Source organism: Salvelinus alpinus, chromosome 6, assembly GCF_045679555.1.
Source record: "Salvelinus alpinus chromosome 6, SLU_Salpinus.1, whole genome shotgun sequence".
NCBI lineage: Eukaryota > Metazoa > Chordata > Actinopteri > Salmoniformes > Salmonidae > Salvelinus > Salvelinus alpinus.
In genome coordinates, this window is record NC_092091.1 from 6,681,125 (window position 1) to 6,703,542 (window position 22,418).

Consider the following 22,418-nt stretch of genomic DNA (forward strand, 5'->3'; position numbering starts at 1 on the left):
CGACCCTGATCACCCGTCTCCCCACCTCTCTCACCTTAACCCCGACCCTGATCACCCGTCTCCCCACCTCTCTCACCTTAACCCCGACCCTGATCACCCGTCTCCCCACCTCTCTCACCTTAACCCCGACCCTGATCACCCGTCTCCCCACCTCTCTCACCTTAACCCCGACCCTGATCACCCGTCTCCCCACCTCTCTCACCTTAACCCCGACCCTGATCCCCCGTCTCCCCACCTCTCTCACCTTAACCCCGACCCTGATCACCCGTCTCCCCACCTCTCTCACCTTAACCCCGACCCTGATCACCCGTCTCCCCACCTCTCTCACCTTGACCCCGACCCTGATCACCCATCTCCCCACCTCTCTCACCTTAACCCCGACCCTGATCACCCGTCTCCCCACCTCTCTCACCTTAACCCCGACCCTGATCACCCGTCTCCCCACCTCTCTCACCTTAACCCCGACCCTGATCACCCATCTCCCCACCTCTCTCACCTTGACCCCGTTGAGTTTGAGACAAAAGCAGTCTATGGGCTGCAGGCCCTCGCTGGTCTTGATGTACTTGGGATCTCCCAGCATGCCGCAGTACACAGTGACCTGGAAGTGGTTCTTTTTCTGACACACGAAGGCGTCGTCTGCCAGGGAGAAGTTGAAGCCCTTGTCAGCATCTACGCGGTAGGTGGGCATGGGGCTGGAGAGAGTAAGAGGTGGATGGAGAAGGAGTAAAGTTTTTCAGTAGGTTCCTATAGGTCACATACACTGAGTGTACAAAACAATACAATAATAACCTTTCAATGACATAGACCAGTGTTTCCCAACCCTGGTCCTCCAGTACCCCCCAACAGCCCAACCCTGGTCCCCCAGTCCTCCAGTACCCCCCAACAGCCCAACCCTGGTCCTCCAGTCCTCCAGTACCCCCAACAGCCCAACCCTGGTCCTCCAGTACCCCTCAACAGCCCAACCCTGGTCCCCCAGTCCTCCAGTACCCCCCAACAGCCCAACCCTGGTCCTCCAGTACACCTCAACAGCCCAACCCTGGTCCTCCAGTACCCCCCAACAGCCCAACCCTGGTCCCCCAGTCCTCCAGTACCCCCCAACAGCCCAACCCTGGTCCTCCAGTACCCCCCAACAGCCCAACCCTGGTCCTCCAGTCCTCCAGTACCCCCCAACAGCCCAACCCTGGTCCTCCAGTCCTCCAGTACCCCCAACAACCCAGCCCTGGTCCTCCAGTCCTCCAGTACCCCCAACAGCCCAACCCTGGTCCTCCAGTCCTCCAGTACCCCCAAACAGCCCAACCCTGGTCCTCTAGTCCTCCAGTACCCCCAAACAGCCCAACCCTGGTCCTCTAGTCCTCCAGTACCCCCAACAGCCCAACCCTGGTCCTCCAGTCCTCCAGTACCCCCCAACAGCCCACGCCTGGTCCTCCAGTCCTCCAGTACCCACAAACAGCCCAACCCTGGTCCTCTAGTCCTCCAGTACCCCCAAACAGCCCAACCCTGGTCCTCTAGTCCTCCAGTACCCCCAACAACCCAACCCTGGTCCTCCAGTCCTCCAGTACCCCCAACAGCCCAACCCTGGTCCTCTAGTCCTCCAGTACCCCCCAACAGCCCAAGCCTGGTCCTCCAGTCCTCCAGTACCCCCCAACAGCCCAACCCTGGTCCTCCAGTCCTCCAGTACCCCCCAACAGCCCAACCCTGGTCCTCAAGTTGAATCAGGTGTGCTTCTCCAGGGTTACAATAAACATGTGTACTTTTGGGGGTACTGGAGTACCAGGGTTGGGAAACACTGGCATAGACTAACCAGGTGGATCCAGGTGAACGCTATGATCCCTTATTGATGTCACCTGTTAAATCATCTTCAATCAGTGTAGATGAAGGGGAGGAGACAGGTTAAAGAATGATTTTTAAGCCTTGAGACAATTGAGACATGGATTGTATGTATGCCATGCAGAGGGTGAATGGGCAAAACAAAAGATTTAAGTGGGTTTGAACAGTATGATAGTAGGTGCCAGGAGCACCAGTTTGTGTGAAGAATTGCAACGCTGCTGGGTTTTTCACGCTCAACAGTTTCCCGTGTGTATCAAGAATGTTCCACCACCCAAAGGACATCCAGCCAACTTGACACAACTGTGGGAAGCATTGGAGTCAACATGGACCAGCCTCCCTGTGGAACGCTTTCGACACCTTGTAGAGTCCCATGCCCCGACAAATTGAGGTTGTTCTTACCTCAGTCACAAGTCATCCAATGTTATGGACAAACAAATCCTAAAATGAACTACATTAACAAAAGTGTTAACAGGCTAGAGGGCTCTGCCTGGTCAATCCGACATCTGCAGTTCGCCGTACGGCATTCGTTTACTGTGACGCAGCCTCTGCAAGAGTCAGGACTTCCATACTTCTTCCGCGGAGCAGAGCTGTTGTGAAGGAAGTTGTCAAGGAAGTGAGTTTGTGTTCATACAGGACCTCTTCGCCCCCCCCCCCCAACCTACCGTGGACCAATCATGTCAATGCAAAGCTATACGGAACCCACGGCATTGTCAAGAAATTTGTGAGGCGCACGGCGATGTGGTACGGAGTTCGATTGGGTCCCCCCCTGGGCCCCCCCTGGCCCCCCCTGGGTCCCCCCGCAAGGTGTCACACCCTCCATACAGTGCCTCCGGATCGCATTCCCGAACAAGCATAATTTGGCTTTTATGCCAGTATCCCCATCCAACACAAAATGAATGTAATCCTACTCGTAAACACTAGGTGGAGACTGTGCCACTGTCATGTGAAAGACCCTCCACAGACCCCACCATGGTTTATGAGGACAAAGCGTATTCCTAATCCCATAACATATATTCCATCCAGATAATGATGTCGTAAATGTGAGTGTGTCAGCTACGATGAGCCACCTGTTGATGACGATAACAAAATGGTACGCGCTACCCTCCCATTATCCCTCAACTTCAGACTTCCCAGTTCGACATAGCAATGTGTACAAGTAGGTGATTGCACATTTATCCTCCGACCCCCCCCCTCCACTCCCCTCCTCTTCCCTCATTCTCTACCCCCCTCCCCTCCCCTTGTTCTCCACCCCCTTCCCTCATTCTCTACTCCCCTCTTCTCCCCTTGTTCTCCACCCCCTCCCCTTCCCTCCCCTCCCCTCTCCTCCACCCCGTTCCCTCAGTCTCTACCCCCCTCCTCCACCCCCTCCCCTCCCCTCTCCTCTACCCCCCTCCCCTCATTCTCTACCCCTCTCCTCCACCCCCCCTCCCCTCTCCTCCACCCCCCTCCCCTCCGCTCTCCTCCACCCCCCTCGCCTCCCCTTGTTCTCCACCCCCCCTCCCCTCTCCTCCACCCCCTCCCCTCCCCTCTCCTCCACCCCTCCCCTCCCCTCCCCTTCCCTCCCCTCCCCTCCACCCCGTCCTCTCATTCTCTCCTCTCCTCCATACTCTTTCTTGACCGAAACCCTGCTCTTACTCACTCCCCCGCATCGCTCACCTCCAAGGAATTTGTAGAACCCATTAGTTATTTTTGTTCCTTCTCTCTCTCTCTCTCTGTCTCTCTCTCTCTCTCTCTCTCTCTCTCTCTCTCTCTCTCTCTCTCTCTCTCTCTCTCTCTCTCTCTCTCTCTCTCTCTCTCTCTCTCTCTCTCTCTCTCTCTCTCTGTCTCTCTCTCTCTCTCATACTCTCTACCTCTACCTCTACCGCCTACTCTACCTCTACATCTCTCTCTCTCTCTCTCTGTCTCTCTCTCTTCTCTCTTCTCTCTTTTTACCTCTCTCTCTCTCTCTCTCTCTCTCTCTCTCTTTATCATTCTCTTTAATTTTCTCTATCTCTCTATTGTATATAATCTTTGTCACTACCCTCTACAACAGAAACAACACCATCCTCTACAACAGAAACAACACCATCCTCTATAACAGAAACAACACCATCCTCTATATCCTCTATAACAGAAACAACACTATCCTCTATAGCAGAAACAACACTATCCTCTATAGCAGAAACAACACCATCCTCTATAGCAGAAACAACACCATCCTCTATATCAGAAACAACACCATCCTCTATAACAGAAACAACACCATCCTCTATATCCTCTATAACAGAAACAACACCATCCTCTATAACAGAAACAACACTATCCTCTATAGCAGAAACAACACCATCCTCTATAACAGAAACAACACCATCCTCTATAACAGAAACAACACTATCCTCTATAACAGAAACAACACTATCCTCTATAGCAGAAACAACACTATCCTCTATAGCAGAAACAACACCATCCTCTATATCCTCTATAACAGAAACAACACTATCCTCTATAGCAGAAACAACACTATCCTCTATAACAGAAACAACACTATCCTCTATAACAGAAACAACACCATCCTCTATATCCTCTATAACAGAAACAACACCATCCTCTATAACAGAAACAACACTATCATCTATAACAGAAACAACACCATCCTCTATATCCTCTATAACAGAAACAACACTATCCTCTATAGCAGAAACAACACTATCATCTATAACAGAAACAACACTATCCTCTATAGCAGAAACAACACTATCCTCTATAGCAGAAACAACACTATCCTCTATAGCAGAAACAACACCATCCTCTATAACAGAAACAACACCATCCTCTATAACAGAAACAACACCATCCTCTATATCCTCTATAACAGAAACAACACTATCCTCTATAACAGAAACAACACTATCCTCTATAACAGAAACAACACCATCCTCTATAACAGAAACAACACTATCCTCTATAACAGAAACAACACTATCCTCTATAACAGAAACAACACCATCCTCTATAACAGAAACAACACCATCCTCTATATCCTCTATAACAGAAACAACACTATCCTCTATAGCAGAAACAACACCATCCTCTATAACAGTCATTTCAGTTGATAGAGAGACAGAGAAACCCTCACAGTTCTTTGCAGTTGACGTCGTACAGCGGCGTCCACTTGTTCTGCTGGTGCGGCTGCCACTTTATACACTGGTAGTTGGGGTCCAGGTAGGAGTTATCCGCCTCCGCCATCAAACCTGGGCCAGAAACAATGTCTACTGCGTAAGGGGGAAACACAGGATTACATTTTAATTTACACATTGTTATGCCTTTTCTGTACATTTTCTCAAATTCCCAGGTTTTCCAAAAAATCCTCCAGCTAGTATTTCTGGAAAACCTGATCATTTTGGTAAATGGTAACGGGTATGACCGGATATAAGAATGAGGTAATGGAGGAATAGAGAGAAGGAAAGAGAAAGAAAGAGATACACAGAAGAGAGAGAGAGAGAGTGAGAGAGTGAGTGAGTGAGTGAGTGAGTGAGTGAGTGAGTGAGTGAGTGAGTGAGTGAGTGAGTGAGTGAGTGAGTGAGTGAGTGAGTGAGTGAGTGAGAGAGAGAGAGAGAGAGAGAGAGAGAGAGAGAGAGAGAGAGACAGAGACAGAGACAGAGACAAAGAAAGAAAGAGAGAGAGAGAGAGAGAGAGAGAGAGAGAGAGAGAGAGAGAGAGAAAGGGGCCACAAGGTCAACCAGTGAAGAACAAACACCATTGTAAATACAACCCATATTTATGTTTATTTAATTTCCCTTTTGTACTTTAACTAATTACACATAATAACATTTGAAATGTCTTTAATCTTTTGGAACTTTTGTGAGTGTAATGTTTACTGTTAATTTTTATTGTTTATTTCACTTTAGTTTATTATCTACTTCACTTGCTTTGGCAAATGTAAACGTATGTTTCCCCATGCCAATAAAGCCCTTGAATTGAAATGTAATTGAATTGCGAGGGAGAGAATGAACAGAAAGAGAGAGAGAGGGAGAGAAGAGAGATACAGACAGAGAGAGAGAGAGAGAGAGACAGACAAAGATATGCCTGCCTACCTGGCTCTTGTTTGATGATACCTGTGAGGATCTGAGAGTTGAGGGTGCTGTTTGGAGAGTCAGAGGGTTTTCTCTTCTTTGTCTGGTGGACCGGTATCCCACTGTAAACACACACACACACACACACACACACACACACACACACACACACACACACACACACACACACACACACACACACACACACACACACACACACACACACACACACACACACACACACACACACACACACACACACACACAATGAAGACACAAACAAATGTAGGGAAATGAAGCATTTTCATTGAGAGATTGATCGATCCGCTATAACATATTATGTGATTTGTTATCTGTCTTTCTCTCCCTCTCTAACCTTCCCTCCTCCCTTCCTCCCTCCCTCTGCCCTCCTCCCTCCCTCCTCCCTCCCCTCTCCCTCCCTCCCTCCCCTCCTCCTCCCTCCCTCCCTCCCTCCCTCCCTCCCTCCCTCCCTCCTCCACTCCTGGCCCTGCTGTGTGCTGCAGTTCCTGGTGACACACCTCTCCTCCCTTATCAAACATCTATCTTTCTTTCTCTCCTCCCTCTTCTCTCTCTCTTACCACCCTTCCATCCCTCTCTTATCCATCTCTCCCTCCCTCTCTCCTACCCCCATCACTCACACCTGGCCCTGCTGTGAGTGCTGCAGTAGTAAGTGATTGGCTGATTGATTGATTGGTTGATGGATCACTCACTCCTGCTGTTGAAGGAGTTGATGCATCAGCTGAGTCTGTTGCAGGTCCTGTCCACTCCCACTGGAGGCGGGGCCAACAGGGTACTGTGAGATCATTGGCTCGGCCTTCAGGTACATGTCGCGGTGCATGTTGGGATAGCCGTGGCCGTGTGGGGGTAGTGGTGGTGGTGTCATGTGACACATGTTCTCTGGTGTCATGGTCCTCAGCATGTGAGTGTCTGCAAGACAGGGAGGAAGGCAGGGATGAAGACAGGAAGACAGGTAGGAAGACAGGGAGGAAGACAGGAAGGAAGACAGGTAGGAAGACAGGTAGGAAGACAGGAAGACAGGTAGGAAGACAGGTAGGAAGACAGGGAGGAAGACAGGGAGGAAGACAGGGAGGAAGACAGGAAGGAAGACAGGTAGGAAGACAGGTAGGAAGACAGGGAGGAAGACAGGAAGGAAGACAGGTAGGAAGACAGGTAGGAAGACAGGTAGGAAGACAGGTAGGAAGACAGGAAGACAGGTAGGAAGACAGGTAGGAAGACAGGTAGGAAGACATGGAGGAAGACAGGTAGGAAGACAGGGAGGAAGACAGGTAGGAAGACAAGAAGACAGGTAGGAAGACAGGTAGGAAGACAGGTAGGAAGACATGGAGGAAGACATGGAGGAAGACAGGTAGGAAGACAGGGAGGAAGACAGGAAGAAAGGGAGGAAGACAGGGAGGAAGACAGGGAGGAAGAAAGGGAGGAACGTGTTTATGCATTTAATCTGTTCCATTGTCATTACAGTTTTAAATGTTTCAAGGTCTGTTCTGACAATAGCTACAATAGCTTGGAATATAACTTGTCCTGATAAAAGGCGGTGAACCAGGTTGCAAAACAATATTTTTGCCAGCAAACTTTGACCTCTGATGACACAGAGTTCTATTTGCTGTGAGTGTGAACCTTTCCATCTGGTGAACCTTCCCATCTGGTCAACCTTCCCATCTGGTGAACCTTCCCACCTGGTCAACCTTCCCATCTGGTCAACCTTCCCATCTGGTCAACCTTTCCATCTGGTGAACCTTCCCATCTGGTCAACCTTCCCATCTGGTGAATCTTCCCATCTGGACAACCTTCCTACCTGGTCAACCTTCCCATCTGGTCAACCTTCCCACCTGGTCAACCTTCCCATCTGGTCAACCTTCCCATCTGGTCAACCTTCCCATCTGGTGAACCTTCCCATCTGGTAAACCTTTCCATCTGGTCAACCTTCCCATCTGGTCAACCTTCCCATCTGGTCAACCTTCCCATCTGGTGAACCTTTCCATCTGGTGAACCTTTCCATCTGGTGAACCTTCCCATCTGGTCAACCTTCCCATCTGGTGAACCTTCCCATCTGGTGAACCTTTCCATCTGGTCAACCTTTCCATCTGGTCAACCTTTCCCCCTGGTCAACCTTCCCATCTGATCAACCTTACCCATCTGGTCAACATTCCCATCTGGTCAACCTTCCCATCTGGTAAACCTCTCCATCTGGTCAACCTCCCCATCTGGTCAACCTTCCCATCTGGTGAACCTTCCCATCTGGTCAACCTTCCCATCTGGTGAACCTTCCCATCTGGTGAACCTTCCCACCTGGTGAACCTTCCCATCTGGTGAACCTTCCCACCTGGTCAACATTCCCATCTGGTGAACCTTCCCATCTGGTCAACCTTCCCACCTGGTGAACCTTCCCACCTGGTGAACCTTCCCACCTGGTCAACCTTTCCATCTGGTGAACTTTCCCATCTGGTGAACCTTCCCACCTGGTCAACCTTCCCATCTGGTGAACCTTTCCATCTGGTGAACCTTCCCACCTGGTCAACCTTCCCATCTGATGAACCTTTCCATCTGGTCAACCTTCCCATCTGGTCAACCTTCCCATCTGGTCATCCTTTCCATCTGGTGAACCTTCCCATCTGGTGAACCTTCCCATCTGGTGAACCTTCCCATCTGGTCAACCTCTCCATTTGGTCAACCTTCCCATCTGGTCAACCTTCCCATCTGGTCAACCTTCCCATCTGGTGAACCTTCCCATCTGGTGAACCTTCCCACCTGGTCAACCTTCCCATCTGGTGAACCTTCCCATCTGGTGAACCTCTCCATCTGGTCAACCTCTCCATCTGGTCAACCTCTCCATCTGGTCAACCTTCCCACTTGGTGAACCTTACTGTCACTAAGATCTATAATACTGTAATATTATATTCCTCATCTAGTGTGTAATCAGTCCAGGTTCCCTCCACCTTAGGCTAATGGTACTTTCCATTGTTCCTTCCTGGAGCTCAGCCAATCAGATAAGACCTTCCCACACCTTCTCACTGATGGGAAAGACCAACACAGGAGGACATTGTGTTGACGTAGGCTACATTGTGAGTTTGTATAGCCTGCCATAACTTGTGTTGGATTTCAGAAAGATACCTAGAATTTCAGTGAGAAATGTATTAAAACAAAGATTCTTATATTTTACCTTATTTTAACGAGGCAAGTCAGTTAAGAACAAATTCTTATTTTCAATGACGGCCTAGGAACAGTGCCTGTTCAGGGGTAGAACGACAGATTTTGTACCTTGTCAGCTCGGGGATTTGAACTGGCAACCTTTTGGTTACTAGTCCAACGCTCTAACCACATTGTAGAATCTAGATTCCATATCAAACATGATATTCGACAGAGCGAAAAAACATTTCATGTATTTAATTTCTATGATCAAATTTCGTCTCCAGATAAATTGGATAAAGTTTAAAACAATAAATGACATCGGGATATTTCTCTGTAAAAGAATGTATTGATTTACACCAACTTATTAACCAAATTTTGTCCAACTCTTGTTCTTCCATTCAAATGACCAGAAGAGATCAGTAACATCTATTGATCTGAACAGAGACACGGCAGAGAGAGAGACGGACGGTCTACAACACACCTACCTGTGGAGAGACACCTGACTATACTGCACAACTATGCAGTGTCCCAAATGACAACATATTTCCTTTATAGTGCACTAATTTTAAACAGAGCCCTACGATCCCAAGTGGCCCTGGTCAAAAGTAGTGTACTATATAGGGAATAGGGCTCTGGTCTAAAGTAGTGCACTAAACAGGGAATAGGGCCCTGGTCTAAAGTAGTGCACTATATAGTGAATAGGGTGCCATTTGGGACACTCCCTCTGTCTGTAAGTATATAGCGCACACCTTTCTGTGTAGGGATACTGTATCATCAGTCTGTCTCTCCGGCTTGTTTTACCACTGATCTGACACATCGTAGTCCTCCACTGATCTGACACATCGTAGTCCTCCACTGATCTGACACATCGTAGTCCCACTGATCTGACACATCGTAGTCCTCCACTGATCTGACACATCGTAGTCCCACTGATCTGACACATCGTAGTCCTCCACTGATCTGACACATCGTAGTCCCACTGATCTGACACATCGTAGTCCTCCACTGATCTGACACATCGTAGTCCTCCACTGATCTGACACATCGTAGTCCTCCACTGATCTGACACATCGTAGTCCCACTGATCTGACACATCGTAGTCCTCCACTGATCTGACACATCGTAGTCCTCCACTGATCTGACACATCGTAGTCCTCCACTGATCTGACACATCGTAGTCCTCCACTGATCTGACACATCGTAGTCCCACTGATCTGACACATCGTAGTCCTCCACTGATCTGACACATCGTAGTCCCACTGATCTGACACATCGTAGTCCTCCACTGATCTGACACATCGTAGTCCTCCACTGATCTGACACATCGTAGTCCTCCACTGATCTGACACATCGTAGTCCTCCACTGATCTGACACATCGTAGTCCTCCACTGATCTGACACATCGTAGTCCCACTGATCTGACACATCATAGTCCTCCACTGATCTGACACATCGTAGTCCTCCACTGATCTGACACATCGTAGTCCTCCACTGATCTGACACATCGTAGTCCTCCACTGATCTGACACATCATAGTCCCACTGATCTGACACATCGTAGTCCTCCACTGATCTGACACATCGTAGTCCTCCACTGATCTGACACATCGTAGTCCCACTGATCTGACACATCATAGTCCCACTGATCTGACACATCGTAGTCCCACTGATCTGACACATCGTAGTCCCACTGATCTGACACATCGTAGTCCTCTACTGATCTGACACATCGTAGTCCCACTGATCTGACACATCGTAGTCCCACTGATCTGACACATCGTAGTCCCACTGATCTGACACATCATAGTCCTCCACTGATCTGACACATCATAGTCCTCCACTGATCTGAGACTGAGTCGAGAGTCACCAACCACTTCCTGACTAACTACCTCCCCGTCTGACTGAGTCTAGAGTCACCAAACACTTCCCGACTAACTACCTCCCCGTCTGACTGAGTCTAGAGTCACCAAACACTTCCTGACTAACTACCTCCCCCTCTGACTGAGTCTAGAGTCACCAACCACTTCCTGACTAACTACCTCCCCGTCTGACTGAGTCTAGAGTCACCAACCACTTCCTGACTAACTACCTCCCCGTCTGACTGAGTCGAGAGTCACCAACCACTTCCCGACTAACTACCTCCCCGTCTGACTGAGTCTAGAGTCACCAACCACTTCCCGACTAACTACCTCCCCGTCTGACTGAGTCGAGAGTCACCAACCACTTCCTGACTAACTACCTCCCCGTCTGACTGAGTCTAGAGTCACCAAACACTTCCTGACTAACTACCTCCCCCTCTGACTGAGTCTAGAGTCACCAACCACTTCCCGACTAACTACCTCCCCGTCTGACTGAGTCTAGAGTCACCAACCACTTCCCGACTAACTACCTCCCCGTCTGACTGAGTCTAGAGTCACCAAACACTTCCTGACTAACTACCTCCCCGTCTGACTGAGTCTAGAGTCACCAACCACTTCCCGACTAACTACCTCCCCGTCTGACTGAGTCTAGAGTCACCAAACACTTCCTGACTAACTACCTCCCCCTCTGACTGAGTCTAGAGTCACCAACCACTTCCTGACTAACTACCTCCCCGTCTGACTGAGTCTAGAGTCACCAACCACTTCCTGACTAACTACCTCCCCGTCTGACTGAGTCTAGAGTCACCAACCACTTCCCGACTAACTACCTCCCCGTCTGACTGAGTCTAGAGTCACCAAACACTTCCTGACTAACTACCTCCCCGTCTGACTGAGTCTAGAGTCACCAAACACTTCTGTTTATCTTGTTTTCTCTCTAGTTCTCTCTCTCTCTATTAATTGACTCATTTTGGCAGTCTTTTTAACTGTTCTTGACTATTTTGTGTTCGAGGCTGGAGAAAGGCAGGGGTGAGAGAGAGAGAGATGAGAGGCAGGGTCGAGAGAGAGAGAGAGGAGAGACAGGGGTGAGAGAGAGAGAGAGGAGAGACAGGGGTGAGAGAGAGAGGGGGGAGAGACAGGGGCGAGAGAGAGAGGAGAGGCAGGGGCGAGTCAGGGGCAAAAGAGGGCTCAGACTTACCATTGACCTGCTGAGGGGAGTATGGCTCAGAACTGGAGTCTGGGGGGGACTCTGGGAGCGTCCTGAAACATTCACAAGGTTGGGATAAAGCACACACTTTGTTGAACGCTTGCTGTCCTGAGGAAACACTTCATCTACTATAACTTTTCAAGATCTATAACTTTCCAAAAACAGAAAGTGTCACAGTGTTGTACAAAGCACATCGTACTGTGACAATTTCTGTTTTTAGAAAGTTATAGATCTTGAAGACTTGATTGCTGACATACAAACACATTTTGGGACTGTTCCAACAGTGGAACTAATGAAACAAATTTCACAAGATAGCTTGTGAGTGGAATTTCCCGTTAAAGGGGCGATCTGCGGTTGCTACATCCATTTTTGTACTTGTAAATTAATGATATGTACCCATTGATTGTTGAAGAATATAACTTATATAAATGCCTCATGATCTTAGTTGTCACACTCCATCAGAACCCAAAATGTAAACTTGTTTAACTCCAGTGTTTGTAAACAAAGTCAATATAAATAAACATTATAAAACCCCTATGGTTTAAAACAGTAATGTTTATATTATGGACGGTCAAATCTTAGCATCTATACTTCTGTCTATGAATTTGAGAGTGGTTACATTTCTCATTTTCCCCATCAGCTTTTAAACATTTTTTTTTAACAGAAACAGCGACCGAGAAAACACGTCGTTATTGTTTAAACTAAGGATTTCTGCTTTACGATGAATATAAGATGCTTTGGATAAGACTTAAAAAATTCTCTAAAATGATAGTTCTGTAAGGAGAAAACAGTTTGTTTGTGCAATTGATTGCTTACAAATGATTTCCAGGCCATTGAGTCTGTCTTGTCTGTGTGGTTTCTGTAATATGTCTCGTTTCTGATATCACCCTCCTGTCTTCGCCGGTTTAGTAGAGATAATCAAGCACTGATTACAAAATGGAACTGAACTCTGACTATGGTGTCAGTCTGGTTTCACTGTGTGACGAAGGAAACACTTTCGTCATTGTAGAAATCCCCCCCCCCCCCCCCCCCCCGACGGTGAATCAACGTTGGGAAAAAAACTGATTTGGATTTGGAAAAAAAGTAATCAAACGTAAATAGAATGTTTTGTATTTATTTGCACCCAACTTTATTAAACCTAAATCCAATGACATGCTGACATTTTTTGGTTGATTTCACGTTGATTTCACGTCAGTTGACAACTCAACAAGACCTAAATCAAAACTAGATGATGAATTGGCGTCTCGTCCAGTTTGGGGGGGAACTCTTGAGACTGGCTTCCTGCTCACAGTGCAAGCAAAGTTGTATAAATTTGAGTTTTGAAAACGATTACATTTGAATAAAGTTGTATCTCTCATTTGATATTACAATCGCGCTAGAAGAAGCGGCTAATTATTATGTCACTCCAACCTGCCGGGATGTAACAGTGTTATACATCTCTCATCTTCCTACATCTTCCCTTCACACGTCAGCTGTTTCCATCCACCCAGAGCCATGTGAATACACGCGTGGCTCTGAGAGCTCCTTCAACATACTCTAGGAACCCCTCTGTCCCATCTCCTCCCTGAGCCCAGACCCAGTCAGCTCACCCGGGTGCGTAGTTTCCTCTGTGTTCAGGCTTGATGTGGTTCTGCTGCTGCTGCTGCTGGTTCTGGTGGTGGTGCTGTTGCCCCAGGCAACAAGGGTAGTTGTTGTGTCTCAGCAGGCCCAGAGGAGGGGGTGGGGGATAGGGTGTCTGCTGGGGGTGGGGGTTTCCCTGACGTAGGGAGATAGGGGAGTTCACGCCACACAATAGACTCCCAGCGGAGGAGACTCCGGCCTGGGTTAACGAGTAGGAGTTAGCCCCTGGGGCACCGCTGTGGACCTCAGAGAAACAGCTGGAAAAACACAGAGAAGAAAGATTGAGTTTTGTTATTATCAGTTCAGTTGGAAATCATAATGGAATAGCATGTTATGAATTTGTTTATTTATGTATTTATTTTTTAAATTAAAACTTTATTTAACTAGGCAAGTCAGTTAAGAACAAACTTCTTGAAGTCCAGGTAGTTTTCCCTGTTTGGTGCCAAATGAATATGACCCTGGTTAGATATAGTTGTTGTTGGGTCGTATTTATAAGCTGGTCCCAGATCTGTTTGTGCTGTAGACAACTCCTATGATTATTGTACAAAATACAGCAACAACTGATCTGGGAACAGGGTCATATTCATTAGATAATAAACGGAAGAAAAATCAAAGCGGACTGACACGTGGAGGGACTGAAACACGTTATTGTCATTTGATCAGGCTATCGCTCTGAGTCACTCACATGTCAGTGCTGTCGTCCTCCTTACCGATGTAGTCCTCCAGAATACTGGTGTCAATGTTCACTGGCTCCAAGGAGCTGGTAATATCATGACCTAAAGAGAGAGGTAATATCATGACCTACAGAGAGAGGTAATATCATGACCTACAGAGAGAGGTAATATCATGACCTACAGAGAGAGGTAATATCATGACCTACAGAGAGAGGTAATATCATGACCTACAGAGAGAGGTAATATCATGATATCATATCTCCTACAGGGAGTGTGTGTGTGTGTGTGTGTGTGTGTGTGTGTGTGTGTGTGTGTGTGTGTGTGTGTGTGTGTGTGTGTGTGTGTGTGTGTGTGTGTGTGTGTGTGTGTGTGTGTGTACGTGTGTGTGTGTGTGTGTACGTGTGCGTGCGTGCGTGCGTGTGTGTGTGTGTGTGTGTGTGTGTGTGTGTGTGTGTGTGTGTGTGTGTGTGTGTGTGTGTGTGTGTACGTGTGTGTGTGTGTACGTGTGTGTGTGTGTGTGTGTGTGTGTGTGTACGTGTGCGTGTGCGTGTGTGTGTGTGCGTGTGCGTGTGTGTGTGCGTGTGTGTGTGTGTGTGTGTGTGTGTGTGTGTGTGTGTGTGTGTGTGTGTGTGTGCAGAAACCAAGAGTTGAGTTGGTGCTGACAGGTGGTTATATGGTTGGGTACAGAAGACTCTGTGAGTGTAATTAATTACCCAGACATACCAAGTTCCCTCTTGGGTAATTAACTCGGTCATTTAATCACCAATCCCCATATTGTTTTTATTTACTTTGCTGCTCATTTGCACACCAGTATCTCTACTTGCACATTCATCATCATTCATCATCATCACTCCAGTGTTAATTTGCTAAATTCTAATTACTTCGCCACCGTTGGCCTATTTATTGCCTTACCTCCTCATGCCATTTGCACACACTGTATATAGACGTATTCTATTGTGTTATTGACTGTACATTTAGTTTATTCCATGTATAACTCTGTGTTGTTGTTTGTGTCGCACTGCTTTGCTTTATCTTGGCCAGGTCGCAGTTGTAACTTGCTCTCAACTGGCCTACCTGGTTAAATAAAGGTGAAATATAAATAAAAAAATTGGGTTGTGATTTAATTACACGGACATACTTGGGTTGTAATTAATTACCCAGACATACTTGGGTTGAAATTAATTACCCAGACATACTTGGGTTGAAATTAATTACCCAGACATACTTGGGTTGTAATTAATTACCCAGACTAACTTGGGTTGAAATTAATTACCCAGACATACTTGGGTTGTAATTAATTACCCAGACATACTTGGGTTGTAATTAAGAAGCTAGTACTGGTGTTCTGTAGTTTACTAGGTATACTGGAAGCTAGTACTGGTGTTCTGTAGTTTACTAGGTATACTGGAAGCTAGTACTGGTGTTCTGTAGTTTACTAGGTATACTGGAAGCTAGTACTGGTGTTCTGTAGTTTACTAGGTATACTGGAAGCTAGTACTGGTGTTCTGTAGTTTACTAGGTATACTGGAAGCTAGTACTGGTGTTCTGTAGTTTACTAGGTATACTGGAAGCTAGTACTGGTGTTCTGTAGTTTACTGGGTATACAGGAAGATAGTACTGGTGTTCTGTAGTTTACTAGGTATACTGGAAGCTAGTACTGGTGTTCTGTAGTTTACTAGGTATACTGGAAGCTAGTACTGGTGTTCTGTAGTTTACTAGGTATACTGGAAGCTAGTACTGGTGTTCTGTAGTTTATTGGGTATACAGGAAGCTAGTACTGGTGTTCTGTAGTTTACTAGGTATACTGGGAGCTAGTACTGGTTTCAGTGTTAGCGTGTGAAATAATGAATCCCTCTATTCTTTTCCCTCCTCTCACCTCCACACCTTCTTACATCCCCCATTCCACCTCTCACTCCATCAAGAGACGTGGGAGCATATTCACCCCTTCTAAGCGAAAAGCTCCCTAAATCCCAAACACATGATCCAACCCCATAATCCCCATTAACACACGCACACATATTTTCACTAAACAGGGTGGGGTAAAAACAGTTAGGGGACTTCACTTATAAAGTGAGTGAGTGTGAGAATGAAGAGGTGGAGAAGGGGGTGGAGGGGGTTCTACCTGGAACCAAAAGGGTTCTACCTGGAACCAAAAGGGTTCTACCTGGAACCAAAATGGTTCTACCTGGAACCAAAGGGGTTCTACCTGGAACCAAAAGGGTTCTACCTGGAACCAAAAGGGTTCTACCTGGAACCAAAATGGTTTTACTTGGAACCAAAAGGGTTCTACATGGAACCAAAAGGGGTTCTTCAAAAGGTTCTCCTGTAGGGAGAAGTACCCTTTTAGGTTTTAGATAGCAACTTTTTTTCTGTACCCACAAAACCCCAGACCTCTCCCTCTCTCTCTATTTCTCATCCTCTCTCTCTGTCTCTCTCAATTCAATTTCAATTTAAGGGGCTTTATTGGCATGAGAAACATATGTTTACATCTCTCTCTCCCTCGCTCTCCCCCTTCTTCCAATTTCTCCCCCCCCCTCTCTCTCTCTCTCTCGCTCTCTCTCTTGCTCTCTCTCTCACTCTCCCCCTCTCTCCCAGTCTTTGATAGATTAAGCTGCTACTCAGTTCGGAATGTTAAGAATGTATCTGTTAGTGTTGGATAAACTATTTTCTTTTTCTCTCTCTCATCTCTCTCTTTCTATCTCTCTCTCTTTCTATCTCTCTCTCTTTCTTCCCTCTCTGTCTCAAAACCCTCACATTTTAAAATCTCACTGATCAGTGCTTAGGCACCTCTCAGTCTCTCCCTTACAAGGAAGAGAGCAAGATAGAGTGTGAAAACAGTTATAGGTGGGATATCTTGAGATTAAAAGTTATTGGTACACCCTTAAAAAAAGCTGCTACCTAGAACCAAAACATTTTTTTTGGGGGGGGGGGGGCTGTCCCCATAGGAGAACTCTTTGGGGTTCTATTTGGAACTCTTTCCAGAGAGGGTTCTACATGGAACTCAAAAGAGTTCTATCTGAAAACAAAAAGGGTTCTCCATGGAACCAAAAAGGGCCCTCCTATGCGGACAGCCGAAGAACCCTTTGACACCATTTCTTTCTAGGAGTGTAGGACAATGGGAAAGTCTTCAAAACCATTCAGCAAATGCCTTCATCATGAGATGAGAAGTTATTCAGCAACTCTTGGATGAGACAAGAGAAGTTTGCTTGAAAAATTTGGCAAATGCCTTCAACAGGGTATTTCAGACTGGGTGCCTTGAATAAAGCCTCGTTGACACTGCACTTGGCCTGGGGCTAACAACTGCCTTAGCCTGGAGCTAACAGCTGCCTTAGCCTGGGGCTAACAACTGCCTTAGCCTGGAGCTAACAGCTGCCTTAGCCTGGGGCTAACAACTGCCTTAGCCTGGGGCTAACAACTGCCTTAGTCTGGGGCTAACAACTGCCTTAGCCTGGGGCTAACAACTGCCTTAGCCTGGGGCTAACAACTGCCTTAGCCTGGGGCTAACAACTGCCTTAGTCTGGGGCTAACAACTGCCTTAGCCTGGGGCTAACAACTGCCTTAGCCTGGGGCTAACAACTGCCTTAGTCTGTGGCTAACAACTGCCTTAGCCTGGGGCTAACAGCTGCCTTAGCCTGGGGCTAACAACTGCCTTAGCCTGGAGCTAACAGCTGCCTTAGCCTGGGGCTAACAGCTGCCTTAGCCTGGGGCTAACAACTGCCTTAGCCTTAGCCTGGAGCCATTTCGCGGCGCAGTTAGCTTTTAACAGCTAGGACCACAATTTCTTCTCCCGGAAGCCCGCTTAACTGACAGGTTAAAGTCTGCTTGAAAGAGCCGCTAATCTGGCCCTGTGCCCTCTCTGATCATATCTGGCCCTGTGCCCTCTCTGATCATATCTGTCCCTGTGTCCTCTCTGATCATATCTGGCCCTGTATCCTCTCTGATCATATCTGGCCCTGTGCCCTCTCTGATCATATCTGGCCCTGTGCCCTCTCTGATCATATCTGGCCCTGAGTCCTCTCTGATCATATCTGACCCTGTGCCCTCTCTGTTCATATCTGGCCCTGTGCCCTCTCTGATCATATCTGGCCCTGTGCCCTCTCTGATCATATCTGGCCCTGTGCCCTCTCTGATCATATCTGGCCCTGTGTCCTCTCTGATCATATCTGGCCCTGTGCCCTCTCTGATCATATCTGGCCCTGTGTCCTCTCTGATCATATCTGGCCCTGTGTCCTCTCTGATCATATCTGGCCCTGTACCCTCTCTGATCATATCTGGCCCTGTGTTCTCTCTGATCATATCTGACCCTGTGCCCTCTCTGATCATATCTGGCCCTGTGCCCTCTCTGATCATATCTGGCCCTGTGTCCTCTCTGATCATATCTGGCCCTGTGTCCTCTCTGATCATATCTGGCCCTGTGTCCTCTCTGATCATATCTGGCCCTGTGCCCTCTCTGATCATATCTGGCCCTGTGTCCTCTCTGATCATATCTGGCCCTGTGCCCTCTCTGATCATATCTGGTCCTGTGCCCTCTCTGATCATATCTGGCCCTGTGTCCACTCTGATCATATCTGGTCCTGTGTCCTCTCTGATCATATCTGGCCCTGTGCCCTCTCTGATCATATCTGGCCCTGTGCCCTCTCTGATCATATCTGGCCCTGTGTCCTCTCTGATCATATCTGGCCCTGTGCCCTCTCTGATCATATCTGGCCCTGTGTCCTCTCTGATCATATCTGGCCCTGTGTCCTCTCTGAATCGTGGCATTGAACGCTTTAGCAGGATTCTACCTCTTCACAACTGGCTGCGTGATTATTGCACCTCAATGGGTGTAACTTTAGCTGACAATCCACCCAAATAATTTTGGTTGCTGGATCCTTTCACAGCATTATAAGGCAGCGTTGACACAATGACTTATCAATGACCCAAGCCCAGCTCAGTTAATCTCTTCCATTGTGTGGCTGAGTCATTATAATGCTTCAGCATATGTACTTTATAACAGGAAGACAATGTAAGTCACCTAATGTATGTCCGTCTAACTGCCCCGAAGGCCTCTACTGATCCTACAGCTATTGTACGCAGTAATCATATACCTATGAACCAGAGTTATACTGTTAGCACGGAGATGATGTGCCCTAGTAGGAAGTCCACTGTGTGCAGCTCACCCTGCACTAATATAAATAACATGAGCATGTCTACTTCTGCTAAGCTTCCCAGTAAAGCAATGAAAACAAGCAAGCATCCCGGAAAAGTGCTCAAAATAGCCCACGTTAACATACGTAGCTTAAGAAACAAGGTTCATGAAATTAATAATTTGCTAATAACAAAAAACATTCATATTCTGACTGTCTCTGAAACTCACTTAGATAATACCTTTGATGATACAGTGGTAGCAAGACATGGTTATAACATTTACAGAAAATACAGAAATGCCAGTGGTGGAGGTGTTGCTGTTTAAATTCAGAACCACATTCCTGTAAAGATTAGAAAGGATCTCATGTTAGATACTGTTGAGGTAATATGGTTACAGGTTCATGTGCCTCACCTAAAGCCCATTCTGATGGGAAGCTGCTATAGACCACCAAGTGCTAATAGTCAGTATCTGGATAACGTGTGAAATGCTTGATAATGTATGTGATATCAACAGAGAGGTATATTTTCTGGGTGATGTAAATATTGACTGCCTTTCATCAAGCTGCCCATTGGCAGTCTCTATGGGGTTGCCACAGGGTTCAATTCTCGGGCCGACTCTCTTCTCTGTATACATCAATGATGTCGGTGATTCTCTGATCCACCTCTACGCAAACGACACCATTCTGTATACTTCTGGCCCTTCTTTAGACACTGTGCTAACTAACCTCCAGATGAGCTTCAATGCCATACAACTCTCCTTCTGTGGACTTCAACTGCTCTTAAATGCTAGTAAAACTAAATGCATGCTCTTCAACCGATCGCTGCCCGCACCTGCTCGCCAGTCCAGCATCACTACTCTGGACGGTTCTGACCTAGAATATGTGGTGAACTACAAATACCTAGGTGTCTGGTTAGACTGTAAACTCTCCTTCCAGACGCACATTAAGCATCTCCAATCCAAAATTAAATCTAGAATCGGCTTCCTATTTTGCAACAAAGCATCCTTCACTCATGCTGCCAAACATACCCTCGTTAAACTGACCATCCTACCGATCCTCGGCTTCGGTGATGTCATTTACAAAATAGCCTCCAACACTCGACTCAACAAATTGGATGCAGTCTATCACAGTGCCATCCGTTTTGTCACCAAAGCCCCTTATACTACACACCACTTTGACCTGTACGCTCTCGTTGGCTGGCCCTCGCTTCATACTCGTTGCAAAACCCACTGGCTCCAGGTCATCTACAAGTCTCTGCTAGGTAAAGCCCCGCCTTATCTCAGCTCACTGGTCACCATAGCAGCACCCACCCGTAGCACGCGCTCCAGCAGGTATATTTCACTGGTCAACCCCAAAGCCAATTCCTACTTTGGTCGTCTTTCCCTCCAGTTCTCTGCTGCCAATGACTGGAACGAACTGCAAAAATCGCTGAAGCTGGAGACTCTTATCTCCCGTACTAACTTCAAGCACCAGCTGTCAGAGCAGCTCACAGATCACTGCACCTGTACATAGCCCATCTGTAAATAGCCCATCCAACTACCTCATCCCCCATACTGTTATTTATTTTTATTTATTTTGCTCCTTTGCACCCCAGTATCTCTACTTGAACATTCATCTTCTGCATATCTATCACTCCAGTGTTTAATTGTTATATCGTAATTACTTCGCCACTATGGCCTATTTTATTGCCTTACCTCCCTTATCTTACCTCATTTGCACACACTGTATATAGACTTTTTCTACTGTATTATTGACTGTATGTTTGTTTATTCCATGTGTAACTCTGTGTTGTTGTATGTGTTGAACTGCTTTGCTTTATCTTGGCCAGGTCACAGTTGTAAATGAGAACTTCTTCTCAACTGGCCTACCTGGTTAAATAAAGGTAGAATAAAAAATAAAAACTTCAAACTGCAACCTGGTTCAGGTTATCAGTCAACCTACCAGGGTAGTTAGAAACAGCACAGGAATAAAATCATCAACATGTATTGATCACATCTTTACTAATGCTGCAGAAATGTGCTTGAAAGCAGTATCCAGATCCATCGGATGTAGTGTCCACAACATAGTAGCCATATCTAGGAGAACCCAAAGTTCCAAAGGCTGGGCCTAATATAATGTATAAGAGTAAGTACAATAAGTTTTGTAGTGATTCCTATGTTGTTGATGTAAATAATAAGTGTTGGTCCGTGGTGTGTATTGAGGAGCAAACAGACGTTGCACTTGACACATTTATGAAATTACTTATCCCAGTTACTAATACGCATGCACCCAATAAGAAAATGACTGTATAAACTGTTTAATCCCTGTGGATTGATGAGGAATTGAAAAATGTTATGGTTGAGAGGGAAAGGCAAATAGATCTGGCTGCACAACCGATTGGCTGCACAACCGATTGGCTGCACAACCGATTGGCTGCACAACCGATTGGCTGCACAACCGATTGGCTGCACAACCGATTGGCTGCACGTACTGCAAATTGAGGAATCATGTTTCTGTTTCATGTCTGTGTGCTGTTAGTGTTTCTTGTTTTTGTATTACGTTGTGTCGATGTTGTAAAACACTCACTCCCTGAACTTGCTTCCCGACTCTCAGCGCACATCGTTACAATTATAACTCATAAGGCAGACAGACAGACAGGCAGACAGACAGGCAGGCAGACAGACAGACAGACAGACAGACAGACAGACAGACAGACAGACAGACAGACAGACAGACAGACAGACAGACAGCACAACAGGGAGGCTAACCAAATGTCTACAGCAGAGGATCAGTTATAGTGGTGAGTTGTATCTCCAGAGAAACAGTTATAGTGGTGAGTTGTATCTCCAGACAGAGGAACAGTTATAGTGGTGAGTTGTATCTCCAGACAGAGGAACAGTTATAGTG

General features: G+C 46.9%; 1 protein-coding gene across 5 annotated transcripts in view; it reads right to left on the reverse strand.

Moving 5' to 3' along the window:
- The window catches only part of LOC139578036 (myelin regulatory factor-like), a 73,417-nt gene that overhangs the window by 23,372 nt on the left and 27,627 nt on the right, over nucleotides 1-22,418 (reverse strand). For 2 of the 5 annotated variants that reach the window (XM_071405176.1, XM_071405177.1), the window contains 7 exons: nucleotides 14,418-14,508; nucleotides 13,702-13,989; nucleotides 12,104-12,165; nucleotides 6,611-6,827; nucleotides 5,901-6,001; nucleotides 4,943-5,078; nucleotides 497-692 (listed from right to left, as the gene is read on the reverse strand). In XM_071405176.1, the coding sequence (XP_071261277.1) occupies nucleotides 497-692; nucleotides 4,943-5,078; nucleotides 5,901-6,001; nucleotides 6,611-6,827; nucleotides 12,104-12,165; nucleotides 13,702-13,989; nucleotides 14,418-14,508 (1,091 nt within the window). The remainder of the gene's footprint in view (nucleotides 1-496; nucleotides 693-4,942; nucleotides 5,079-5,900; nucleotides 6,002-6,610; nucleotides 6,828-12,103; nucleotides 12,166-13,701; nucleotides 13,990-14,417; nucleotides 14,509-22,418) is intronic. The other 3 variants (XM_071405181.1, XM_071405180.1, XM_071405179.1) reach the window with 2 other exon arrangements.